General features: G+C 35.2%; 1 protein-coding gene across 6 annotated transcripts in view; it reads right to left on the reverse strand.

Moving 5' to 3' along the window:
* Positions 1–2080: 2080 nt before the first annotated feature.
* CMC1 (C-X9-C motif containing 1) overlaps positions 2081–25638 on the reverse strand; it is a 78225-nt gene continuing 54667 nt past the window's right edge. For all 6 annotated transcript variants that reach the window (XM_032162254.2, XM_032162250.2, XM_032162251.2 and 3 more), the window contains 2 exons: positions 5432–5522; positions 2081–2353 (listed from right to left, as the gene is read on the reverse strand). In XM_032162254.2, coding sequence (XP_032018145.1) covers positions 2233–2353; positions 5432–5522 — 212 coding nt within the window. In that variant the 3' untranslated portion in view covers positions 2081–2232. The remainder of the gene's footprint in view (positions 2354–5431; positions 5523–25638) is intronic.

A 25638-nucleotide genomic window follows, 5' to 3' on the forward strand; every position in this document is an offset into this window, starting at 1 on the left:
CAAAAAGCCACCTATTCCTTCCTCTTGCTCACTTATTAAAGTAAAATTTACATCTGTAAGACTTACTGAGTTGCTGCCAAAATGGAACTGAATTCTTAAAAGCAGCAACGTGCCTATGTGAAACATTAGAAAACCAAAATATATGGGAAAATTCAGACTTGAAGAGCTGAATGATGTGACAACAAAGTCCTGATCTTAATTCAGAAAGGCTACTTGAAGAAGGTGTATCTTAAGGGGTAAAAAACCTATGGGTTATCACATATTAACAGGGAATAATATCAACAGAGGCACCCATAAGCAAGCAAGACACAACTGAGACAGATGTACCAGGTGAAAAAAATCTTCAGTATGGATACACATGGGTATTCTGAAGGCTACAATGAATGGTTTAAGTCTTTGACATAAGGAGGACGAACATATTATTTGTATTGTATAATCTAATTTGGCTTCTATGGGGAAAGCAACATGTACATAAGTGAATTTTCTACATGAAGTGGGCTACTTCTGATTTTAATCAAAGGTATAAAATAGATTGTATACTTCACTAGCTTCTTAAAGTAACTTTTCCATTTTCATTTATCTCTAAAAACAGTTAACTTCCTGTGCTCTAGGAAATGCACCAATACCAAAGGTCAATGTGGAAATATGGGCATGTTTGCCCCTATGCTGTGTGGTCTCTAGATTTCTATATTTGCTTTGCTTTTGTCTGCTCTAGTAATCTCCCTCCTTTTGATCTGTGGCCTGGGAAAATGTGGTTTCTTTGTATTTCAAATAAAAGTACAATAGTTTTTTGAGTGGTTCACTCAAGAGTAAAGTGTGGAACTTGAATTGATTCTGTAGTGTCCTATTTAAGTTCTTTCTTAAAAAAAAAATCTCTCAGATCTATTTCATGGGATTAGGGAAAGTTAAACCTTGTCTTGGTAGTAATTTCTATTTGTGATTTTGATGAGGACTGTGTGAAAATATACGTAAAATTTACTTATCTTGAAACTAGTTACAATGGCTGTGGAAGAGTTAACAGCTCATGGGGAAAAAATAACTTTTAATATAAAAGCTCAAATTATCAAATTGGGACATAAATTTTTTATACTACTTTCTGAGTCCATTACTACGTTACAGAATGGTAATTCACTTAGATAACTTTTCAAAATGAAAGATTAAAGGACTCAGTAGCCAAATTATGAGGTTAAGAACATATAATATGTTTTAGAAAATTCTACATCAAAGATGTAAGTAAAATTAATTCATATAAGTATCTCCTTATCTATGGTTCTGCTATGGTTTGATGTGTCCCCCAAGAGTTCATGTGTTGGAAACTTAGTTGCTAATTTAACAGTACTAAGAGATGGAGCCTTTAAGAGGTAATAGGGTGATGAGGGTGGAGCCCTCGTGAATGGATTTATGCCATTATTACAGGTTTTAGTTCTCAAGAGAGCGGGCTGTTATAAAAGCTTGCCTACACTTGTTTGTCCTTCTATTTTTTACACCCTATTATGTTTTGATGCAGTATGAAAACCCTTGCCAGAAGCTGCTGGCAAATAAACTCCAGAACTATGAGCCAAACAAACTTTTCTTATAAATTACCTGGTCTTGGGTATTCTCCCATAGCAACAGAAAATGGACTAAGATAGTTTCCAAATAAGCCTCTACTACTACTAACCGTAACTACCAATATAAGAGCATCTACCAGGTCTGAAGCACTGTCTTATACACCGTACGTGTTCCTGCTATATGCGATACTCAGTACATCCTCACAAACTGTATTAGATTTACTTCCACAGCTGTATAGCTAATAAGTGGTAGAATCAGGAAGGATTCTGGTTCATAGCCATTCTGCTATACTGCCTAGTTATTACTAACACCTTTGAAGGTTGTCCATTCCTGCTTTTCTTTAGTTTTGGCTCCCATGGTTAGCCATTAGCATATACACTGGAAGAAAAGTAATATAAGGACCATATTGAACTCTAAAAAATCAGTATAACTGTTATAGCTGTGGAAAAATTTTCAAAAGGTCCAGAATGACCAGGAAAACCATATCCCAATTCAGTGGCTACTCCTTTCCCATTTAAGAAACCAAAACTTTGAAATAAAATATTTATTTCAGATAAAATTAATATTTCCATAATTAAGATAAAGCAAACATACATACTTGGGTCCATTATTTAAGGTGATTTATACTATAAAATGACTTCCATGAATATTAGAGTTCCTGAATGTCATTTGAGTATCTGCCTACATGCTTGTTGGAAGCTTCTGTAGCCTTTTCTTTGTAGGAATTCCAGTTTTTCTGAATTCTTCCCTTTCCTTCAGGTATTCCATTTTGCATTCTTCATAAAAGGCTGGATCATTATAGCTATGAGAAGGAAATGAAAATATTTTCAAGTAAATAATCCTGCACATGTTAAATGTAAGCTTACTTTAATTACTAATATTCAGATATCTGGTTCATCAGGCTCAATCTTTAGAAGTATACTTTTAGTAATGGTTACAAATTCACTGTTAACTTTATGCTACCAAACTAAAGACCAAATCATTCATTTTTATATAGCACTGTCACAGAACAGAGCAATGAGAAGCACAGCTCCTGTCCTGGGAACCCACTGTGTAAAGGACAAGTAAAGACTGGATTAAAATTAAATCTATAAAATACTGTGACAGAGGTATGGCCCAGTGCACCATGGAAACAAGGAAGAAATGGGGAGGGCAGAGGTATCAAGGGGAAATGCTTGAGTTGTATTTTGAAAGACCAACAGAAATCCATATAGAAGGCAAGTGTGGGAAGGCACATGGATGAGGAAAAACTAATGCATGAAAACCTGCAAGTAGATAGGTACCACCATAGCAGATTATGCACATAGGAGAAAAGGCCTGAAATGAAGATGGAATGGGCAAAAGTCAAATCATGATGTGCCATTTATGCTATACTAAGAAACTAAAATCAATCCTGAAGAAAACGGGGCACAATTCATAGAGCACCTCACCTGTAAGATCAGTTTTGTGTCTTGGATGAATCTGACAACATGTGGCAGACAGGACAAAAGGAGGCAAGCAAGGTTAGAGGCAAGATAGCCAATAAACTGTTAAAATAATACAGGCAAAAAATGATGGAAGGCGCAGGCCAAAGGAGGAGCTGTAGGAATGAAAAGGAAGAGATGACGTGCAGGAAATTTCAGAAATCAATAGGAAATAACCAATTAGAGTTAGGAGACAAGACTGAAGATACTAGACTACTGTATAATTCACAAAGACACATTGTAGGACGAGCAAAAGGAGCCCAGTTCATTTTTGGACTTGAACAAAGAAACAAATGTTACTTTCTATAGTAAGTAATTGAATTCATGGGTGCAAACTAAACTTCCTCAGATTTAAGAATGAGAAGAGAACTTGGGGAATCACCAACTTTAAGGAGTAGGTTAAAAACACTGAGAAGTACAAAGAGATGTTGGGAAAATGGGAAAAAATATTATCAGGGAAGACAGGAGAATTTTAAGAAGGGATTGCCAGAGAGAGGTCAAGTAAAAGAGGAAGAACAATTTGTTGGATTTGTCTACCATCAGCCCATTAGAGCCTTTAAAAAGAGCAGGTTCAGTGATGTGAGGACAGAAATCAGATCATAGTGTATTAAGGAAAAAATGAAAGTAAGAGGTAGAAATAAAGGAGCAAAAACAATGTTTCAAAATGAGAGAGGATAGCAGTTACATTCATTTCATGGAAACGTCAATAGTAATTAACAAAGCAGAACACCCTCTTATTTAAAGATGAATAAATACTATTTCTTAGTGTATCTGGGGACTCAAAGTCAAGTACAATTTTCCCTAATAATTTTCCATTTACTTTCAGTTAATGTCACATCCACTGCTTATCTCTTCTAAACAAGCAGAAACAGCCATCCTTCCTAGCCCCTCTCCTCCCCTCAGATGGACTAGAATCTGTTATCTTCTTCTTGTATTTCTAGGGGGTGAGAGAGAGAAGGATATTCAAATGATTAATATTCAGACAAATAATAACAAATACTAATCAAAAAAGAGCTAACATTTACTGAATACCTATCATGGTAAATGTGTTTACATGCAGTACCTCACAATCACTCCATAAGTTATAATTATTCCTTCTTACGATGAGGAGCTTGCCTAAGGTCACACGGCTAGCTAAGCTCTCACTGATACTGAAGCTGAACCCAGGTTGCCCTCTCTGCAGTCTATACTCCTGTCTACTCTGCTCTAGAGCTGCCCCGACTGGAGTGAAGGATAATATGTCAAACTAGCAATAACAATTATGATGACTGAATCTGAGATATAAAAATTATTTAATCAATGTATAAGACAGAATTTAATAATTCAGTCATACAAAAGTTTAAGAGATTCGTTTACTCAGTAAACATTTCTTGGAAGCACTCGGGAATAGAGCTGAAAGAATATTAAGTCACAGAATGAACCTTTACTCTTATATGGTAAAGCACTGAGTACAATACCTGGACCATAAATAAAGGCTGCTGTTGATATTATTAACTTAAGAAAAAAAATCAATATTATGTTTCATCATTTACAAATATAGCAAATATAGAGATGAGTTTACATAATCTCTAAAGTCTTTTCCAACTCCACCATTCTAAAAAAAAGGTCTATAAGTTTATGTGTACATATTTTATTTAAAAAAAGTAGGGTTCAGGTGTTTATTACATTTTTATTTAACCCTCTAAGATACATACCATACTGACATATACGCTGCACAGGCTACAGAAATTAAAGGAAATAAAGGCTTACCAAAACTAAGATCTCTCAACATTCAATTAACAATACTTACTAAAGTATTCTGCAATCTTATCTGTCACTAATGTGGGCAATAGAACATGGATGAATAAATCACCATGTGAATTCAAAGAACTTCACACATTTTTACTTAAATTTAAGGAACTACAACAAAATATTAGTGAACACGATATTATAAAATTATTTTAAAATTGAATTTGGTTAACTTAAAAAATCTAAATTTACCTTTATATCATCCATATGATTTATCTCAACTTTCTAGGAGTTAAATTATATTAATCCAACAAATCACAAGGCTGGAGAAAGTCTCAGAGATATTTTAATTCAGTTGTCTTTACAATAGAATAAACAAAAATCAGTCTGCAGTATATTTTACAGATCAAACTGTTCATGAAAAAAGATTTGTTAAATAGTGAAAAATCATATATTTTTTGTCTGCTGACTTCATCTTTTTAATCAGATACAATGCTGACAAAATTTGAAAAGACTCTTTCATAAATATGTTGCATTTTTAAGACTATACTGGAACTTTAGACTCAGCCAATAATATGATAAATTTGGTACGGAGAGGTACAGAATATATTACATGTAATGAGTTAAGTAACATACTCTTATCTACCACAAATACACATAGAAGCACAAATGCTGAGATAACTACTTACTAAGCAGTTAGACATTCTTTCAATGCAGAATTTTCTTTCCGGCATTTTACTACCATAAGAAATCCAGAGCTCTTGCAACATTTGGTAAAATCTGAAATAAATTTGGAAGGAAAAAATTACTTGTAATTATATCTATATAAATACACACACACACATACACACACACAATTTTCTTCTTTTTAGAAAAAAAAAAGCCTGTCACCCAGGCTGGAGTGCAGTGGCATGATTATAGCTCACTGCAGCCTTGACATCTATTATGTACATTGTGCTTGGCACATGGTACCATGCTCAACAAAAGACATGTACACCAGTAAAAGGCAGAATAAGATGAGTGATATTCACTTTGTAGAAATAAATGTGATTTGAGAAGAGGGAGAGAGGACTTCTGAGATGAAGGGCAAGGAGACTTCATAGAGAGAGGATGTAGAGATAGGATTTCTGGTAGAGAAACAGTACAATCATGGGCTGCTTAACAATGAGGATACGTTCCGAGAAATGCATCATTTGGCAATTTCATCGTGGTCCAAAGATCAGAGTGTACTTACACAAACCTAGATGGTACAGCTGAGTAGATTATCTAGACTATTTTTTATAGCCTAGGCTACAAACCTGTACCATATGTTACTATACTGAATACTGCAGGAAATTGTAACAGAAAGGTAAGTACTTGTATATCTAAACATTTCTAAACATAGAAAAGGTACAGTAAAAATACAGCATTATCATCTTATGGAACCACCATCATATATGTAGTCTGTTGTTGACCTAAACACTGTCATGCAGTGCACGACTGTATATTCTAGGAGAAATACAAAGAGTTGACTCCTCTTTTCCAGGGGAATTGTTTCCAGACATTGGTTATCTGTTGTCTAGTCTCTGTCTTCTTAGTACCCGGCAACAAAAGCCGGTGGATTCTCACCTCATGGCATCAAGGCATCCCTTTGCTTTTACACAACCCTGCCATGGTTTCTTAACTTCTAATAACAGGACTCCCATTTCATTCCCAAGTAAGTTCTAGGTGCCCTAGATATTTGAAATGGCTTTCTGTCAAATTTCCACTCTGCTAGTTTGCTCTTTAAATCGTACTGGCACCTTGGGTATTCTGCCTTTTCAGGACCACAAACCCAGAAAAGCCTGGTACCTATGCTACCCACAGGTGGGCCACTTACTACTCTGTCTTGTATTTGCTTTGGGTCAGACTCAGTCCTGTCTTATCCCTTACACAGGACAATATGCTTTGCTCCTCATCTCTTGCAGCTACTCTCATGAACTACTCTGGTCCCTCCTTCTGACCACTGGCTGCCCTAGTTCCAGACTCTGCCACCCCTAATCTACTGTAAGTAAGCAACTATTTCTAAGTGAGATCTTAAACATCGTCCTTACAAAGAAGCTGTAGGCAAAAAAATAAAAATAAAAATAAAAATGAATTGTGTATTGTGTTTTCTCAATATCTTTTGTAACTTTTAAAATACAAAATCATCAAGATTCCTCTCTTTTCTTGAGCTATGTGTTATCCTTCCAGGTACTTGGGATTATAAATTATTTATAATTGTCTTAGACAGATAATCTTAGCAGTGTCCATGAAAAACATACTTATGTAACAAAAATATTTTTAAACCACAAGCAACCAAAAATGAGATTTATTAAATGCATAAAAAATTCATTGGGGGGGCTTTGCTGGGACAAGAGCCCTACAGCATAGATAACTGTATCCACTCACAACATTATAGTGATACTTCCAAGAAAATTGGTGGAATAGGAAGAAGGAACAAAGGATGCAAGAAATGACTTTAATTCAAATAATTTAATGTGTGTGATCACATGAAGTGAGTGATACATAGTATTCCCCTTCAGAGACACACAGGATTAGTTCCCTTTGGCTTCTGCTTCAGAAGCAGTCTGAACATTTGCTCTCTCATTCTCTCATTTGCTCAGCAGTTCCAACATTTGCTCTCTCATTCCCAACCCAGCCTGTTAGACTCTAAATGTAATCAAGTATCTTCTTTATTCCAACTACAAATGTTCTTGTTCCTCTTGATGCAGATGAGCTGGGCACACAGGTCAAATCAAACCAAGGGAAATTCCTTTGTGCCCTTTAACTAAGGACTCTCTAGCACTCAAAAGGCAAAGTAGACTCATAGCCAGCTCATTTTCAGTGGAGATGCTGAAGGGTAGCCACATGGCTATCTAAAAGTCAACTAACTTTCACTCTGGAATGCCTATCCATTCCTACATGTTAATTTTTCTATTTATAGCATGATGTTAAGATCTACCTTTATATAAGCAAAGACTAAGATCCCAAATAAAAAGACATGGGCAATCCTCAATATGTATATAAAGTTAATCTGGAATTAGCTAAAGCTACCTAAGGCTTCTTTAAGAGAACTGCCATGTTCAATAGTGGTAATGAACCATGGGCTGGATTCCCCTGCACCACCTTACCTTTACTGTCACCTTACTACACCTATACCAGACCAATTCACCCAAATAATGTCTGGAAGAAAGGTAATTAGTTCATGAATTTTGCCTCATGAAAACACACTAGTTGACCAAACCTCAGTCCTTTTCTGGAAAACACAGACACAATGGCTGTTAGCAAATGCTTACTTTCTGAATTTAACAAACCCAATATTTTAACTTACTTGAGAAACTCAGAATAGGATGCTTAGGCATTGCATTAAGACTTGTTTTGTCTAATATTAATAAAAATGTCCTTGGTAGGGAACTGGTATAAAATAGCATTTATGTGTTCTGATCACAATAAAGGCATAGTCTATATACTTTCACACTTGTCCAAATCTCTTCAGGAGTAAATGTGACTGACCTGAAGCCTTAAGCTGTCTGTAAGGTTTTTGTCACTTGTTTAGCAACAAGATTTTAATGAGGACCTTTCTTTCATTCTACATTAGCATATATTTATATAATAGTGATGTTGCTAATACTGTCAACTGATTTCTAAAATGGACTTCTGAAACAAATCCAATTTAAATCACTTCCATCTTTTAATTTACATTAAATGTTAAAGAGCTTGTATATCTGACTTTATCAATAATTGTAATTACTATTAAAAACTATAAAATTCAAATTTCATTCAATTCAGTCTATCTTAAAACAATACAAAAGAATATGAATAAACAGTAGGAATGCAGAGGTTGTTAAAAGTTATTCAAAGGTTTAAAGTAATGAGCACTCAGTATATTTTTTCTTTAAGACATCAAGAACATAAAAGTCTGTGTCTTTCTTTTGTAAACTCTTAATTTATCTCAAAGAAACCATGTAATATCATATACTATTGGTAAAAATATTCTTTGAAGCCAGGCACGGTGGCTCACGCCTGTAATCCCAGCACTTTGGGGGCTAAGGTGGGTGGATCACTTGAGGCCAGGAGTTTGAGTCCAGACTGACCAACATGGTGAAACCCCATCTCTACTAAAAATATAAAAATCAGCTGGGCATGGTGGCAGGCACCTGTAATCCCAGCTACTTGAGAGGCCAAGGCAGGAGAATCACTTGAACCCGGGAGGAGAAAGCAGCAGTGAGCTGAGATCATGCCACTGCACTCCAGCCTGGGAAACAGAGTGAGTCCATCTCAAAAAAATAATTAAAAAAAAATTCTTTGGATATAAAGAAATTTGGCTCAAGATTATCTAGGAAAAAAACATAAAGAGATAGTCTTCTCCTAACTTTAACATAATGGACAAAATAATTATTCACATTGTAATTAAGTACAAGTAGTCTATATAATTAAGTACAAGTAGTCATATCATAGTACAGTTTAACTATGATATGAAAAAAACTTGGGAGCTTCCATATAAAACACTAACAGAAGTAATTTATTTTTTAACTTATTTAATTTGTGGAACTTCCAGATATACTTTAATACTTAAATAATCCCCAATAATATAGTTCCTTAATTGAGCAAAGGATAAATATGACAACTGTGCATTGAACTAGAAATAGCAGATAGTTCATCTTTTACACTTTCTCTGCACATAGTCAGTTTCAAGCAACATCATTACTTTGCAAATGCAGTCATCCAGTTAGAACTAAAGCATTCACTGAGATGACAATTTTAAAACACACCAAATTAAAAGAAATAATCCCCATTATTTCATTTCTCTGATTAGAACCACTCTGTTCATATCTCCATTAATTTGGTTTTTTAAATGAATTTTTTCACAACTATCTTTAGACACAGCACTTATTCCTAACTTTTCAGTACTTTAATTTCCTTAGCTAGTGAAGTCTTCAAAAAAAAAAAAGCCTATTTTCTCCTAGCATAACAAAAAGCAAAGGCATATTTGGACACCGATGTAGTTTAGAATTTTAACATATAAGCTATAGGCAATATTTCCATAACTGCACCATCATAATAGGTGGAAAAAAATTAGGACATCTTGTTTATTAAAGAACATAGTAGGGCAGACTTAAAAATCACCCTAAATTCATAATACATCATATCAACTCTATAAATAGGAATCTGAATCACGAAACTTCCCTTCCATAAAACTAGGTAAGAATAAAAGCAGAGAGGTACTTTAAACATAATGTAGAAAAGATCTTTTGAACAGTTATTGAATTATAAGAGGTTTTACAAATATAGGACTACAAATGATAAAATTTGAAAGAGGGTCTAAGTGCTAACTTTTAGTAAGATTTCCCTTCAGACAAAAGTGTCTGCAGTTTTAAATCTGTAACATAAATTAAAATCTACAAATAAATTTTCTCAAGAAAAGCTATCTTTTATGTGAAGACGTCTGTAGTGAAGTCTAATGTCAGGTCCCTATAGACGATGCCTAAGTGCGGCGCCACTCTCAGTAATCACCACCCCTTCTGGAAGCTGTGAAGTAAAAAGTGCCTGATGACAACAGGAGGTCACCCTCAGTTTTCAATGCAGGGATGAAGGTCTGAAGCAAAGCAGAGACAATGAAGATAGTATTTTTGTCCTCTTCTTTCTAATGACTGCTCAGCTGAAGGAAATCAAGGCCACAGGGACACACAGCACATTATTCTGTATAACCAACAGCATGAACAGTATTTCATGAGGTTCTGACTTTATATACATTAGTCTATAAAATTTAGTAACACAATTGTAGGTCTCCCTGTGACCTCTGCATCAATGACCTAAGTAGTTTGGCTTTTGGAAAGAATCTAATCCAACCTATAGACAAAGCCAAATATAAATTAATTTCAGACTGGATGAGAAGTAAATTAGGATAAATTCAAGTAAGCTGAAAAAAGTGCACTGGTAAGTCTTTTCCAGCAAACATTCTAGCCTCCCATCACTACAAAAAAAAAAAAAAAAAGAGTACCACAGACAATTTTCTAAGGATCCATAAAACTATTAGTTCAAATGGAAAAACATAATGTCCAGAAATGGTAAGCATCTTTTACAACAGGGGTCCCCCAAATCCCAGACTGCAGACTGGTACCAGTCAATGGCCTGTTAGGAACCGGGCGGGACAGCAGGAGGTGAGCGTCTGGCGAGGGAGCATTACTGCCTGAGCTCCATCTCCTGTCAGATCAGCAGCAGCATTAGGATTCTCATAGAAGCACAAACCCTCTTGTGAAGAACTGTGCATGCGAGGGATCTAGGCTGCACACTCCTTATGAGACTCTTAACTAATGGCTGATGATCTGAGGTAGAATAGTTTCATCCCAAAACCACTGGAAAAGTGTCTTCCACAAAATTGGTCCCTGGTGCCAAAAAGGTTGGGGATCGCTATCTCACAAGACATATATTGAAACAGTGGCTTCTTCACTGCACTACATCTTTAAAAACATCTCCATTGTCAAAGGCAAATCTATACACTGCAGACGGGAAATCACCAAATCATTACCTTAATTTTAAAGAAAAGATTCATTTGTAAACACTGCATTAGTTTTTCTTTAATTACCAAAGTAGAACGAAAAAGAAAAAATTATCTACATTCCTGTCTTCATGATAGCAACAATAGCTAATATTTATTGTGTCTATAACAGACACTGTCCAATGAGTTAATGATTCACATGTATTAGCTGATTCAATACTTACAATATTTAAGTATTTTCTCATTTATTCAGGGGCTCATAAAATATCATTCATTCATTCAACAAACATTTTCAAAGTACTTACTGTGTGTGTAAACACTATGCTAGCTTCTGGGGTTACCATGTAGAGTAAGAAAGAGAGGGTTCCTACTCTGTGGGAGCTAACAATAGACCCTGAGGAAGACAACTAATCTTCAAATGCTAACAGTTGAGTTGATACCTGCTCTGGGCAGACAGGGTGCTATGGAACCACAGAATGGGAACCTCAAACATACTCAGGAGGGAATTCCAATGTGAAGTACTCTTAAGCTATTATGTACACTGTGTTGGGTTAGCAAATGAAGAGAGGGAACAGTCTTCTGGACAAAGGGAAGGGCACAGAACGTCTGGAGATGAACAGGCAGGACATATTACAGAGAATAATTCAAAATGGTTGGTACATTTGCTATTAGCTTGTGTGTGTGTGTGTGTGGGTGTGTGTGTGTGTGTGTGGGTGTGTGTGTGTGTGTGGTGGATGTCAGGTGGAGGAGAAAAGGCATGTACCAAGTATGACCAGTAGGCAATGTTAAAATGTTTAGGCTGTGTTCTAAGGGCTATCGAAATCCTCAAAAGGGTTTGCACAGTGGAATGACAAGATCATGTTTTCTTCTGCACAGAACCTTAGAGTAGGCAGAGGAAACAGAACTGCAAATAAGAAAACTGGATAGAAAGTTAGTACAATAGTCCAAGGGGCTAAAAACATTTAAACCTGTGGCAGACAAAGTGGGAAAGGACAGAAGTGAGTGAATAAAAATGAAACCAGAGAGAACTAACAGGACTTGGAATATAGTTATTTATGAGTGTAATAGAAGGAGGAGTCAAAGATAACCCCTAATTTTCTTGCTGGGTGCATGATGGCCCAGGTTGATGACTTAAAAAACACCAGAAAAACAAACAAAAGCACTGTTTTACATAACACACACTCACCAAAAAGGAATAGCATATGAATTTGTTCTGTTTTGGTGGAGGAAGATGGAATAAAGATGACAATGAATTTAGGACATGTTCAGTTAAGGAGCCTGTGAAACAATCCAAGTAGAAGGCAGTTAGCTATGAGTTGGAAGCAGGTTCTGAAGATATTGTTTTGATAGTAGTAACTTAATAAAAATAATGAAAAGAGGCCCTGGACAACCGCTAAGGAATCCTAACACTTAACACTAGGAGAAAAAGAAGAAACTGGAAAAATACAGAGGACTATGTGGCACCAGAGAAGGCAAGGAAACGAAGCATTTGACCCTCAGTATAAAATCAGGGTCCACTAGACCCAAATTTTAGTTTTACAGGCTTCTTTGTTTTTGTTTTTTTTTTTTGAGATGGAGTCTCGCTCTGTCGCCAGGCTGGAGTGCAGTGGCATGATCTCGGCTCACTGCCACCTCAGCCTCCCAGGTTCAAACGATTCTCCTGCCTTAGCCTCCCGAGTAGCTGGGACTACAGGCATGCGCCACCACACCTGGCTAATTTTTTGTATTTTAGTAGAGATGGGGTTTCACCATGTTGGCCAGGATGGTCTCGATCTCCTGACCTTGTGATCCGCCCGCCTCGGCCTCCCAAAGTGATGGGGATTACAGGCGTGAGCCACTACATTCAGCCTGTACGTTTCGTTTATAAGTAATTCTATAACTATTTCAAGAATATTTCATGACTTTATTCTTTCTTAGAGGCCTCCAAAAATCTAAAGAAAATTGACATATTTTTAATACAATAAATTCATTTTATCAATTAGGATCATTTGATCTTCGTGTAAAGCTAAGATTCAATATATAACTTACTGATCTTACTTTTCCTGTATCTTCAAACATTTTATTTCATCATATAGAAATTATTGCATCATGGCCTGTCAGTTATTTCCAACTATGCTAAAAATAACTATGATAAGAAAAGAAAATGATGAAATCCCCTAGAAGGATGCAATAGTGAAATAAAGCTTCCATTATTACATCACATTTACTATATTGCTCAATGTATTGTATTATCGTTCATGAAGATATAAAAGTAGCTTTTTCCTTTTTTTTTAAAGCTTTCACTGAATACAGTTAAGACTTGAATTTTTCTTTTCATTTTCTGCCTATGTTAGTCCCCAAAGATGTCCCAGTCATAATCTCTGAAACCCGTGAATATGTTAAGATACACAGAAAATGGGAATTAAGGATGCAGACAGAAGTAAGTTTGCTAATCAGTTGAAAATAGGGAGGTTATCTGGGAAGGCCCAAAGTAATCACAAGGGTCTTTAAAAGTGAAAGACAGATGCAGAAGAGAACAGGAGAAAAGAGATGAGATGATGGAAGCAGAGTCAGAGAGATTCTATCTTGCTGGCTTTAAAGATGGAAAAAAGAGAACACCTTCATCTTTGCTGAAAAAGGCAAGAGAACAGACTTTCCCCTAGAGGCTCCAGAAACAAACACAGCTCTGCTAACATCTTGATTTTAGCCCAGTGAGACCTGTCACACTTCTGAACTATGGAACTATAATACAATGAATTTGTATTGTCTTAATAAAGCTACTAAGTTTGTATAATTTGTTACAATAGCAATAGAAAACTAATATACTACCACACTGGGGGGAAAAACTGGCCAAAAGATGTTTTGCAATTATTAGATGAATTAGAAGAAGGCAAAGAAACCAGTAGCAGCACTCTAGACTTTAACGAAGATGATGAAATTGATCATATAAGCACATGATCATATTGACTATAAGTCTTCAGATGACAGTATCCCAGATGGATTTTCTCCAAATCAGGAACTGATGCGTGAATAATACTTTTTTTCTTGTCACCCAAGCTGGGCACTGGTAAGATCATAGCTCTCTGTAGCCTTGAACTCTGGGTTCAAGTGATCCTCCCACCTCAGCCTCCCAAGTAGCTAGGACTACAGGTGTGCAGCACCACACCTAGCTAATTTTTTTTATTTATTTTTCCTAGAGACAAGGTCTCACTATATTGCACAGGCTGGTCTTGAACTCCTAGCCTCAAACAATTCTCTTGACTTGGCCTGAATAATACATTTTTAAGGACAAAAAGGAAATATAGTATTCTCATCCCATTAGACATTTAACAGGAGTGATTTTTCATGAAGTATAATGTAACAAAAACTTGTATCCCATTGTGCTAAAAACAGGGCAATGTGGTATTCTTTCATCTTTTATATCTGTGTGTTGAAATGTACTTGATCCAAATGCTGAAGACAGATGTATTTAAAAGGTGATTAAAAGGAAACAGTATTTGTAAATCTAAAAGTGAAAATGTTTTAAAACTATGGAGCCAAAAGGATGGCCATCTTAACTTCAACAAAATTATGAGTCATTGGTGTTTTTAAAAATATTTCATTTTGGCTGGGCGCGGTGGCTCACGCCTGTAATCCCAGCATTCTGGGAGGCCGAGGTGGGCGGATCACCTGAGGTCAGGATTTGAAGACCAGCCTGGCCAACACATAGCAAAACCCTGTCTCCACTAAAAGTACAAAAATTAGCCGTGTGTGGTGGTGACGGGTGCCTGTAATTCCAGCTACTCAAGAGGCTGAGGCAGGAGAACTGCTTGAACCCAGGAGGCCAAGGTTGCAGCGAGCCAAGATCGTGCCACTGCACTCCAGCCTGGGTGACAAGAGCAAGACTCTGTCTCAAAAAAAAAAAAAAAAAAAAAAAAATTCATTTTAAAGATGTAAGTAGTTCACCAACAATTATTATATATTTAGAAAATGCTAAAGATTCCTCTAAAAGACTACTGGATTGATAAATGATATCAGTAAAGTTTCAGAATACAAAATCGACATGTAAAAATCATCATTTCTATACACCAGTAACGTTCAAGCTGAGAACCACATTAATAACTCAATCCCATTTACAATAGCCACACACACACACAAATACCTAGGTAGACATCTGGCCAAGGAGGTGAAAGAGCTCCACGAGAACTACAAAACACTGCTGAAAGAAATCACACATGAAACAAATGAAAAAACAACCCATGCTAATGGATTGAAAGTGTCATTGTCATCAAAATGCCCATAATGCACAAAGCAATCTGTAGATTCAATGCTTTTCCTATCAAATTACCAATGTCATTTTTCACAGAATTGGAAAAAACTATCCTAAAATTTATATGCAACCAAAAAAGAGCCCAAATAGCCAAAGTAATCCTAAACAAAAAGAACAAAGCTGGAAGCATCACATTACCCAACTTTAAAATATACTACAAGGCTATCGTAACCAAAATAGCATGGGACTGGTACAAAAATAGGCACACAGAACAATGGAACAGAACAGAGAACCTGGAAATAAAGTGGCATACCTACAACCAACTCATCTTCAACAAAGTAAACAAAAATAAACACTGGGGACAGGATACTTTATTCAATAAATGGTGCTGGGAAAACTGGCAAGCCATATGCAAAAGAATGAAACTCAATCTCCACCTCTTACCATATACAAAAATTAACTCAAGATGGATGAAGGACTTAAACGTAAGACCTCAAACTAAAAAAAAAAAAAAAAAATTCCTATGAAAAACTCTTCTGGACATTGGCCTAGGCAAAAAATTTATGACTAAGACCTCAAAAGCAAATGAAACAAAAAGAAGATTGACAATTGGGACCTAATTAAACTAAAGAGCTTCTGCCCTGCAAAAGAAACCATCAACAGGGTAAACAGACAACCTAGAGAAAAGGAGAAAATATTTGCAAACTATGCATCCAACAAAGGACTAAGAGATGTTGTTGAGGATGCGGAGAAAGGGAATGCTTATAAACAGAATGTAAATTAGTTCAATCCTTGTGGAAAGCAGTTTGGAGATTTCTAAAAGAACTAAAAATAGAACTGGATAATCCCACTACTGGAAAGCTACCCAAAGGAAAAGAAATCATTCTACCAAAAAGACTCTTGCCCTTTTATGTTTATTGCAGCACTACTCACAACAGCAAAGTCATGGAATCAACCTAAGTGTCCATCAACAGTGGAATGGAGAAAGAAAATGTGGTGCATATATACCATGGAATACTACACAGCCATAAACACAAAAACACGTCCTTTGCAGCAACATAGATTTAGCTGGAGGCCATTATCCTAAGTGAATTAATAGAGAAATAGACAAATACCCCATGTTGTCACTTACAAGTAGGAGCTAAACAATGGGTATACAGGGACATAAAGATATAAATTATAGATACTGGGGAGTCCAAAATGGGAGGGAAGGAGGGAAGGAGGAAGGACAAGGCCTGAAAAACTACCTATTGGTTACTATGATCACTGTTTGGGTGATGGTTCAATAGACGCCCAAACCACTGCATTATACAGTATATAAATGTAACAAACCTGCACATGTACCCCTCAAATCTAAAGTAAAAAAAAAAAAAAATTTTAAAGATTAATGGTAAACTAGAACCTATTAGAGCTATATGGAGTCAGAATCTTTAAAATAGATTATGTTCCAGGTTCATGACAAGCAGTTAGTGGCAATCAAAGGACATAAACCATTCCAAGTTATAAAACCTTCAGAACAAGTAAAATAGGGAATAAAAATTGGGGCTTGCTATGTTTAAATTCTTATTATACTTTCTAAAGTCATTGTCTTCATTCTTCTATAAATTATTTGAATACAACTTTAAAATATAAAAACTAACAAAATGTATCCATCAGATGACTATCTTTTCTGGGAAAGTTTGGGTCAAGGAAGGAATAATCATTATTGTCAAATGCTGTTGAGACGTCTACTAAGATGAGTGAAAATCACCCAACAGTTTTTATGTTAAAATTTTAAGCCATACTGTCCAGAAATACCTTAGATTCACATAATTCCAGTGAGGGGATTAGAACAGATAAAAATCCTTACTTCTTATGTGTGATGCATTAAACATAGCTTTTATTTTCAATTCTCTAGGACAGTTAGTTCCTTATATCCATATTCACAGGTTTCAGGGATTATGACTGGGACATCTTTGGGGACTATTATTCTACCTAACATAGGTAGAAAATGAAAAAAAAATCCAGTGACAAAAGGAATATAAAATATCTCATTAAAATTTTTTATATTGGTTGCATGTTAAAAAGATATTATTTTGGATATATTAGGTTAAATAAGATGTAGTTTTTTAAGAGACAGGGTCTCACTATGTTGCCCAAGCTGAATGTGACTAATGCAACTGCATAACTAAATTTTTCATTTTAATTAAAATAGCCACGTATGTCTAATGGTTACCATGTTGGACAACATAGCTAAAGAAATTTTTAGTTCCTTATACTTCAAGTGAGATGCAAACAGGTGGCTGATGATGATTTGGCTACTGTTTTATGATTTATAACTTATGATCATTCTAGGCTTAGTTATCTTCCATATCTTTCCTTGGAACATATTTTCTTATCCACTGATCCTTTTTAAGCCTATTAAAATACCTAATCAAAATAAAATATTTAAGAAAATAAAGACTAAGGTAAAAAATAATCATTCAGCAAAGCTTACTTGCTTAGCTTATATTTATTCAATAAATAAATATTTGTGCATTTGTATACAAATGAATATTTATAAATATTCATATATGTTAATCGAACAAATAGCTGAATAAATAAGTGAATTAATTGAAGGAGTGTTAATAATTCGCATTTTCTATCAGGTTTTAGTTGATTTAACTCACTCTAATATTTTAAAATATGTTGCTAAATACCCTCTGCCATTACTGTTATCTAATGTCTTTGACAAAGATCAAAATTTCCAACATTGTACTTTATCATGACTCTCTCTTCAGTTTAGTAAAGGCTGTACTCAGCGTTTATTCATAAACAAAATTCAAAAAAACAGTAACAAAACTTCGGGGTTTCATAGCAAAATTAAAAAGTTTCAGGAGGATACTGAGATTCACTATCTCACTTGATTAGAATATAAGTTTGAGATTAAAATGTGATTCTTACAAGAAGTAGTTAAAACACTAGGAACATACATGGAAAACCAAAAGTCAAGAATACACTAATAATGTTGAATAGAAACTGTCTTATTTCAGGTGGCCTTCTTCTTGTTTTTCCACTTTCCCATGACAACTTCCTAATCATTTTTTGCAAGGTAATTAATAATGTCAGTAGTAATATCAATAAAAACATGAAAATGGCAACTAAGATAAACTGAGTGTTTACTCTGTACCAGGCACTACTATACTAGGTACTTTATGTGTGTTAGCTCACTTGAATTGTACAAAAACACGATCAAGTAAGCACTACTTGATCTTCATTTGCCAGATGAATAAACTGTACTTTAAACAGGCTACATCATATTTCCAAGATTAGTGTGGCATACATAGATTGGTTTAGAACCAGGTCTTTTAACTTCAGAAATGTACCTGTAATTACTATTGGATCTCACTTATTCCTTTCCAGAACACAGGAAAAATTCCTATGCTTGGCAGAAATTTCCATGCCCACGCAATAGAGACTTAATCCAGGCCAGGTATCTCACATGAGGTCACAAATGAGACCTGGGAAGCAAGTGGCAATGGTTTATCACATTGTATCACTACCACAGGAAAGAATAAGGTAGACACTGTTGCTGGTTTTTTGCTAAATGACCACTTAGCAACCACATAAAATGAAGTAGCATCAGATACCTCAACTCTCTGATTCCATACTGTTTTCCAGTATTCCTATAAAATATATTTAAATATTTAAAATAAGGATTTTACACATTAGAAAGGGGCTTCTTCAAACAAAATATAATGAAGTGCTAAATTTCATGTTTCAGATATTAAGTGCTACCAGAATTTGAAAGGGAGATATTCACACAGCCTGGTGTGGACAATGAAAGCCCCAAATCCCTCTATCTTTTTTAAAAGATCACATGGAAAAGATTCCCCAAGTTTCCCCAAATACATTTTTCTTACATATTCCCTCTTTGCTGTCCTACATAGTCTCCAATGTTAAAAGACCAATTCATTAATAGGTATTGATAAAAGCAACTGAAAAAAAAACAAAAAAAAAACAAAACAAAATGGGCAAACTTTTGAACATGGAGCCTTCTAGGATTTCTTGCCACTAGTAGATGCTTTTTGCCTTCTCTCATCACCTACACAATGGAGAAACAAAAGTAGGATCCGTGTTTTTAGTAACGCAAGTAGTAAACTAACCTGCTGGACTTTTTCATACTTGCAAGTGGTCTACAGCCCATTCTGGCAATAAGTATGAGCCAACAGTGACCATTAAATACTACTTATCGAGGGCCCTGGACAGGACCAGTTGTCTTGTTCTAGACTTCTGGAATCAAAAAGGTTAGAGTGTAAAGGCCTTTAGAGGTCACTTAATCTATTTCAGAAAGTGTTTCCTACTCCATCTTACTGTTTAAATATTTGTGGCGACAGAAAATTCCTTAACTCGCAAGGTAGCCAGTTCCATAGTGTGTGTGTGTTGATGGGGGTTGGTGTGTGTGTTGACGGGGGTTGGTGTGTGTTGATGGGGGATGGGAGTACAACAGGCTGAAAAAAGCTAGTCTAATGCTGCCGCTTCATCATACACTATAGGAAATAACATTCATATTTTTTTCTCTTCTCCTGGCTCAGCGCCAGTTTAAACATTGCTGCCTCTACAAAGTATGTGATTTCCAGACTATTAACAAATCCTTGTCACCCACTTTATAGTATGCTCATCTGTCAAATTTACTTAACAATTGACTTAAAAAACATTAGCATCTCCTAGGTAAAAACAGCATCCGTAACGACAGTAAATTCTCCAAATTCGATCGCAGTAGAATTTTTCATGCAATTCAGATATAGACTACACATATATCTTTCTTAACAAAAATAAATCAGTAAGCCGAGTGCAGTAGTTCACGCCTATAATCCAAACACTTTGGGAGGCTGAGGCAGGAGGATCACTTGAATCCAGGAGTTCCAGACCAGCCTCAGGAACATAGTGAGACCCCCGCCTCTACAAATAATTTTAAAAATTAGCCGGGTATGGTGGCACATGCATGTAGTCCTATTTACTTGGGAGGCTGAGGTGGGAGGATCGCTTGAGCCCGGAGGAAGGTCAAGGCTGCAGTGAGCTGTGATCATGCCACTGCACTCCAGCCTAGGTAACAGAGCACTGCCTTGTCTCCAAAATAGTAAATAAATAGATTCCCATCTGTGAGGAATCATGAAAAGAATAACATATTATTAGCCATTCCTCATCTTGTCTTCTCTCACCTGGAGCAAAAAATATTTTTATATGAATGTGGCTTTTGGTGATGTCATCAAATCTATCACAGTAACACCAACTGCTTAAGTGTTAATACTGTATCACGAAATACTATGTAGCCGTTAAAAAACACAGCACACTGATAGGGAATGATCCCTAAGACTTAAAAGTGAAAACAGCAAGGTACAGAACATTATCATTTCTGTGTTTGGGGTGTGTGTATGTGTGCGTGTGTGGGGGGGTATGTCTGCAAGCACATAATGGCTATGAAAGAACATGTAAGAAAACTGATAACTATGGTTATTTCACAGGAGGAAAACTGGCAGGGACAAGAATTGAAGAAACACATTTGTATTGTGGTTTGGTACTCTACACCTTACAGAATATTATGAAAAAAAAAAAAGGAAGGAAGGAAGGAAGGGAGGGAGGAAAAGGGATGGAAAAAGGGAGGGAAGGAAGGAAGGAAGAAAGGAAGGAAGGAAGGAAGGACGGAAGGAAGGGAGGGAGGAAGGAGAGAGATAGAAATCATTGTGGGTGCTGGAGAGGGGAGAGTGGGGTCTATATAAGAGGAGCCTCGGCTTTGAAGAGCAGAGTGAAAAAGGCAGCTCCCTCTCTCTCATTTTTTCCTAAGCAGGCCCTTCTGCCCTAAATTGCTGTTTAGTAACAACTAGGTGGGGAACCCTACCGTATCTCGTGAGAACTCCCTGTTCATCGCACTCTAGGAATGTTTCTACAATTATGGATTAATTTTATTAAATGCTAATTGTTCTTGACTATAAATCTGGATATTCCTTTTCACAAAATATACAGCTACATAGATTCTAATATTCCCATTATAGCAATACCAAGCAAAAAACACTATTCCAGTGTAAAATGACACTATCAAAAGTCACACTATTGGCTTTCTTTTAACACTGTCACACCAACTGCCAAAATCGAAGAAATCTAACAATGATAATGTGATATTTTGCTACTAAATAAGTCCAAATTTTCAGTTTTAAGGGAAAAAAAGGAGGAAACAACAGACATGTTATACTAAATTTAATTAGACATTTAATAAGTGTAGTATCCATAGTCAACAAGGCAAATCGATCCTTTCAGTTCTAGCTGCAGTTTATTTAAAGAGTTTACAATTTTCCTACTTAAGAGCAAGTCCTATGGAGGTGTTATCTCACCATTTATGTTTTCACAACACTTATGATATTGCTATCACACTCTTAAAATAAATGAAAAGCCCATGCCACATTTCAGACCAATATAATGTTATAGACTCTATTTTTATTTCTGAAGACAAACATTAAAATACTTCTGAATTGCTCACTTTCTTCTTGCAATGTTGAACATAAAAAAAAGTAAACTAAGAGTTTTTTTTTAATGTCCCAGGTATACTTCAAAAGCAGAGGTTTAATCACTTGGTTTTAAAATTAGTAACTAGAAAATATATCATAAAATTGTGACAACAGCAGCATCTTATGACAAAATTATTATGCTTTTAATTTTCTATTAAATTGTGATTTATTAGCTTGCTACTTTAAAGACTAGTCTGTGTATAGAATGAATTTAGTGGTGCATTTAATGAGACAAGAAGGTAGAAGGATGAACATGAAAAGATTATTTTACATTGTAGTGCATGAGCTATTTGATAATTCTAACACAGTACAAAAGAAAGCTTCTCTCTAGATGGATCATGGTTCAGTTAACATCACTGAATATCTAATACCTCCAACTCAATTAATTCTCACCTGATTAAGATCAGGCTGATATTCAAACTAAATCATCTCTCCAGTCAAGTAGAAATCAATATTTCTGATTTTACTTTTAAATTACAATAGAAAATAAAATGCATGCATCTTCAATATGCCACGAGTAGATTTTCTATTCTAGTCTACCATAGCATGGATAACACAGTTGATTAAAGAATTATTCTAATTTGAGCACCAATATGTGGCAGAATCTGATTAATTTGAACACAGAGATGGAGTAAAGTAATTAAATATATCTTACACAGGGCAAACAGAAAATTGACATAAAATAAACTTGACTTGTTTAAAACAACCTCACTATTTATCAGCTCAAGTAGTTAGGAATACAGTTTTATTAGAGACTGATTATGCTCAGAGAAGAGGCTTGTTTCAGACACAGATATTTGTAAGGTAGGTAAAGAAAAAGCTCTTTTTACATCATACTCTTTCCACCACTACTGCCTCCAAAAAGCATGCAGGTGCTTAAAAACAACCAAATTATTTCTACAGAGTTTCCCAGAAAAAAAAACAGAACATACTCACCCATCTTTGTTAAGCAGGGAAATTAGTGAATCCAAGAATAAAATGCTTACATATTTGCAACTGTTTCTACTAAACAGAACATGAAATAGATGTTCCTCCTCTTTTATTTCTTAATTCTCTTCAAATTTAAGATAGAGAAGAAGAGTAAATTATTTGTCGGATTAATTGAATAGAGATGATTTTTGGCTTGTTAGCAAACTCAAAAATTCAGAAGAAAATGTTCAAATTTTAAAAAATATATTTAAGAGAGCAGAACCACAGATAAATGTACACTTTATTAGAAATAAAAATAATTTAGAGAATACTTAGTATGTACTAACATTGCATACTATACATTTTTATCTTATATTATATGTAATATGTATACTTTATATATAAAAATATATTTTATATAGAATATTATATATAAAATATAATTTACTATTTCTAAACCTCACAAACTAGGTTATTAACAATGTACTAAATATTCATGGGTGTTACTTACCTCAGATGTGCTTTTCCTAGTGTCTTAGGTATCTATCCCTTCACAGAAAAAGTATGAGAAAGCAAGAATTAAGCAAAGTAATCTGGAAGCATAGATTTCCAAAATTCATATCCAATGAGCCATATGAGTTACCTATAGATTATAATTAAGGGCATAAAAATCAAAACTTGACAGATCTGATACTCTCCAAGACTTGCAGACTCAGGCTGGGGTACCTATGCAACTTGGAAGCTGAGCCACTTGCATGTTAAACACAAAAGAATATTCTTTACCTTCACAAAAGGTTCCATCCTGTTTTTCTTGAACCAGACCAACCTCTCAGTTTGGTTTTCTTACTTATGACTGAAGCACAGTTTCAGAGAAATATATTTTTGCATATAAATATATCTATCTTTATATATTATGTATATATAAATACACAACGTGTGTATACAAATACATGAACAGTGCAAGCACAAAAACTGTAATGAACCACTACAACACATGTCCATGTTTAAAGGTACAGCTGTTACTTTATTCCAGATCATTGTTCGTCTTGTAGGACTGGAAATACAGAATCATCAGATCTGAGGATTTACCTTTTTTCTAAGCTGGAATTTTTGTTTTATGTAAAATCTCACAATTTTAAATAGCTAACTTTGTTTTCTAAAACACTGAAGAGGAAAAACAAAACATGTCTGTGTAATGGCTCCCAGCTGAAGGCTGATGGTCTGTGTCATCTCCTGGAAAAGCTTTCTTGAACATTTCAGCTCTAAAATAATTATACACTTGTGGTTATTCCTACGAAAACTGCTATCACCCACTCAACAATTATTAAAGCAGAGGTCTCCATAATTATATTCTAAACAGCACTGTAGAACCTAGGACAGAGGAATTAAATGGAGACTTTTCCCATCTCTAATTCCATAGGCCTCATTCTCTTCCATGGTCCTATGAGGCTGCCACAGTAATGGTGGCTATAATACATTTCAACAGGGATTCAGATGGGCCCTTAGCTAAAAGTTTACATTTTCTTTAAGCCCACACTGATTGTCTTATGGATCAGTTACTAAACCTCTCTAAATATATGCTCCAAGAAGCACTTTAGGTAAGAATGTTTCATTTGAATGGATGCTACTTTATAAAGGGGTTTTCTCCCCTCCTCTCTTAACTTACCAAATATGTATTCAGCTATCAAATAATTTGTCTGTTGCCCTCAAGAAGTCTCTAATGGAGCAGCAAGGCAGTGACACATTTAAAATTAAACAAAGAAACAAATAAATAAATAAAACAGCAATTCTGGAAAGAGGGTAAGAAATATCACACAGCAGTAAAGACTGATAGCCCAAGGAGGCCACATAAATAACTAATTTGAAGGCGGAAGGGCTCACCACAGGCTACTAGCAAGGCAGCACAAAATTCAAGGAGGTATTCCCACATTTGCAAAAATAGATGGAAGAGTGCCAAGAAATGTAAAACAACAAACCTTACTTTTTTTCCCTATTACTCTATTAAACAATTGGTGAATACAATGACATAATTATTTAAAATATTTCTAATAAGTTTGCATTGTTAGAATTCAATATAATAGATGTTAAGTCAAAATCATAGCAGTCTTAGAAGCTACTTAGAAGACATTTTTAAGTAAGAATTTACTTGTGCTCTACATTTTATTAGTAACTTTTATTAAAATAATAAAAATAAACAATAAGACACAGCTCATCTCAGGATCTGGAAATCCTGTTATGAAAACAAAAGTAAAGAAAGTGGCTGTCACACTCTTATTTGTTAAATTCCACAAAGAATATTTTTAATTTTAAAACAGAATGTCAACAGGGTTGATTGAAATAAAGAGAAATAAATTAATGCTAAATAATTACTAAGGAAGTTTTATTTATGGAAATGAATAATTCAGTGTTTTACAAAGTAAATTCAAGCAGCAGCTGCTCTGCTGACATCAAGCTAAAAAGAGCTTCCTCAAAAATGTACAAACTTTAAAACTAAAGAATCATCATTTTTTTTAATGTCAAACAGGAAGTTATTTCCTAAGTCATCTGGTTTTAGTATATTACATGGTTACAGTGGTGATCAACAAACCATTTAAGGAGTCTCTGCATTACATTTTTTCATAGGAAGTATCTGTCACATTCTAGTTTACTGAATATATGCATAATTCCTGGCCTGTTTAGTCTTACAACAGCTGGGGGCAGAGAGTAATTCAGATTTCTAACAATCTGTTCATATGTATG

This window comes from Hylobates moloch, unplaced genomic scaffold, assembly GCF_009828535.3.
Source record: "Hylobates moloch isolate HMO894 unplaced genomic scaffold, HMol_V3 SCAFFOLD_8, whole genome shotgun sequence".
Taxonomy (NCBI): domain Eukaryota; kingdom Metazoa; phylum Chordata; class Mammalia; order Primates; family Hylobatidae; genus Hylobates; species Hylobates moloch.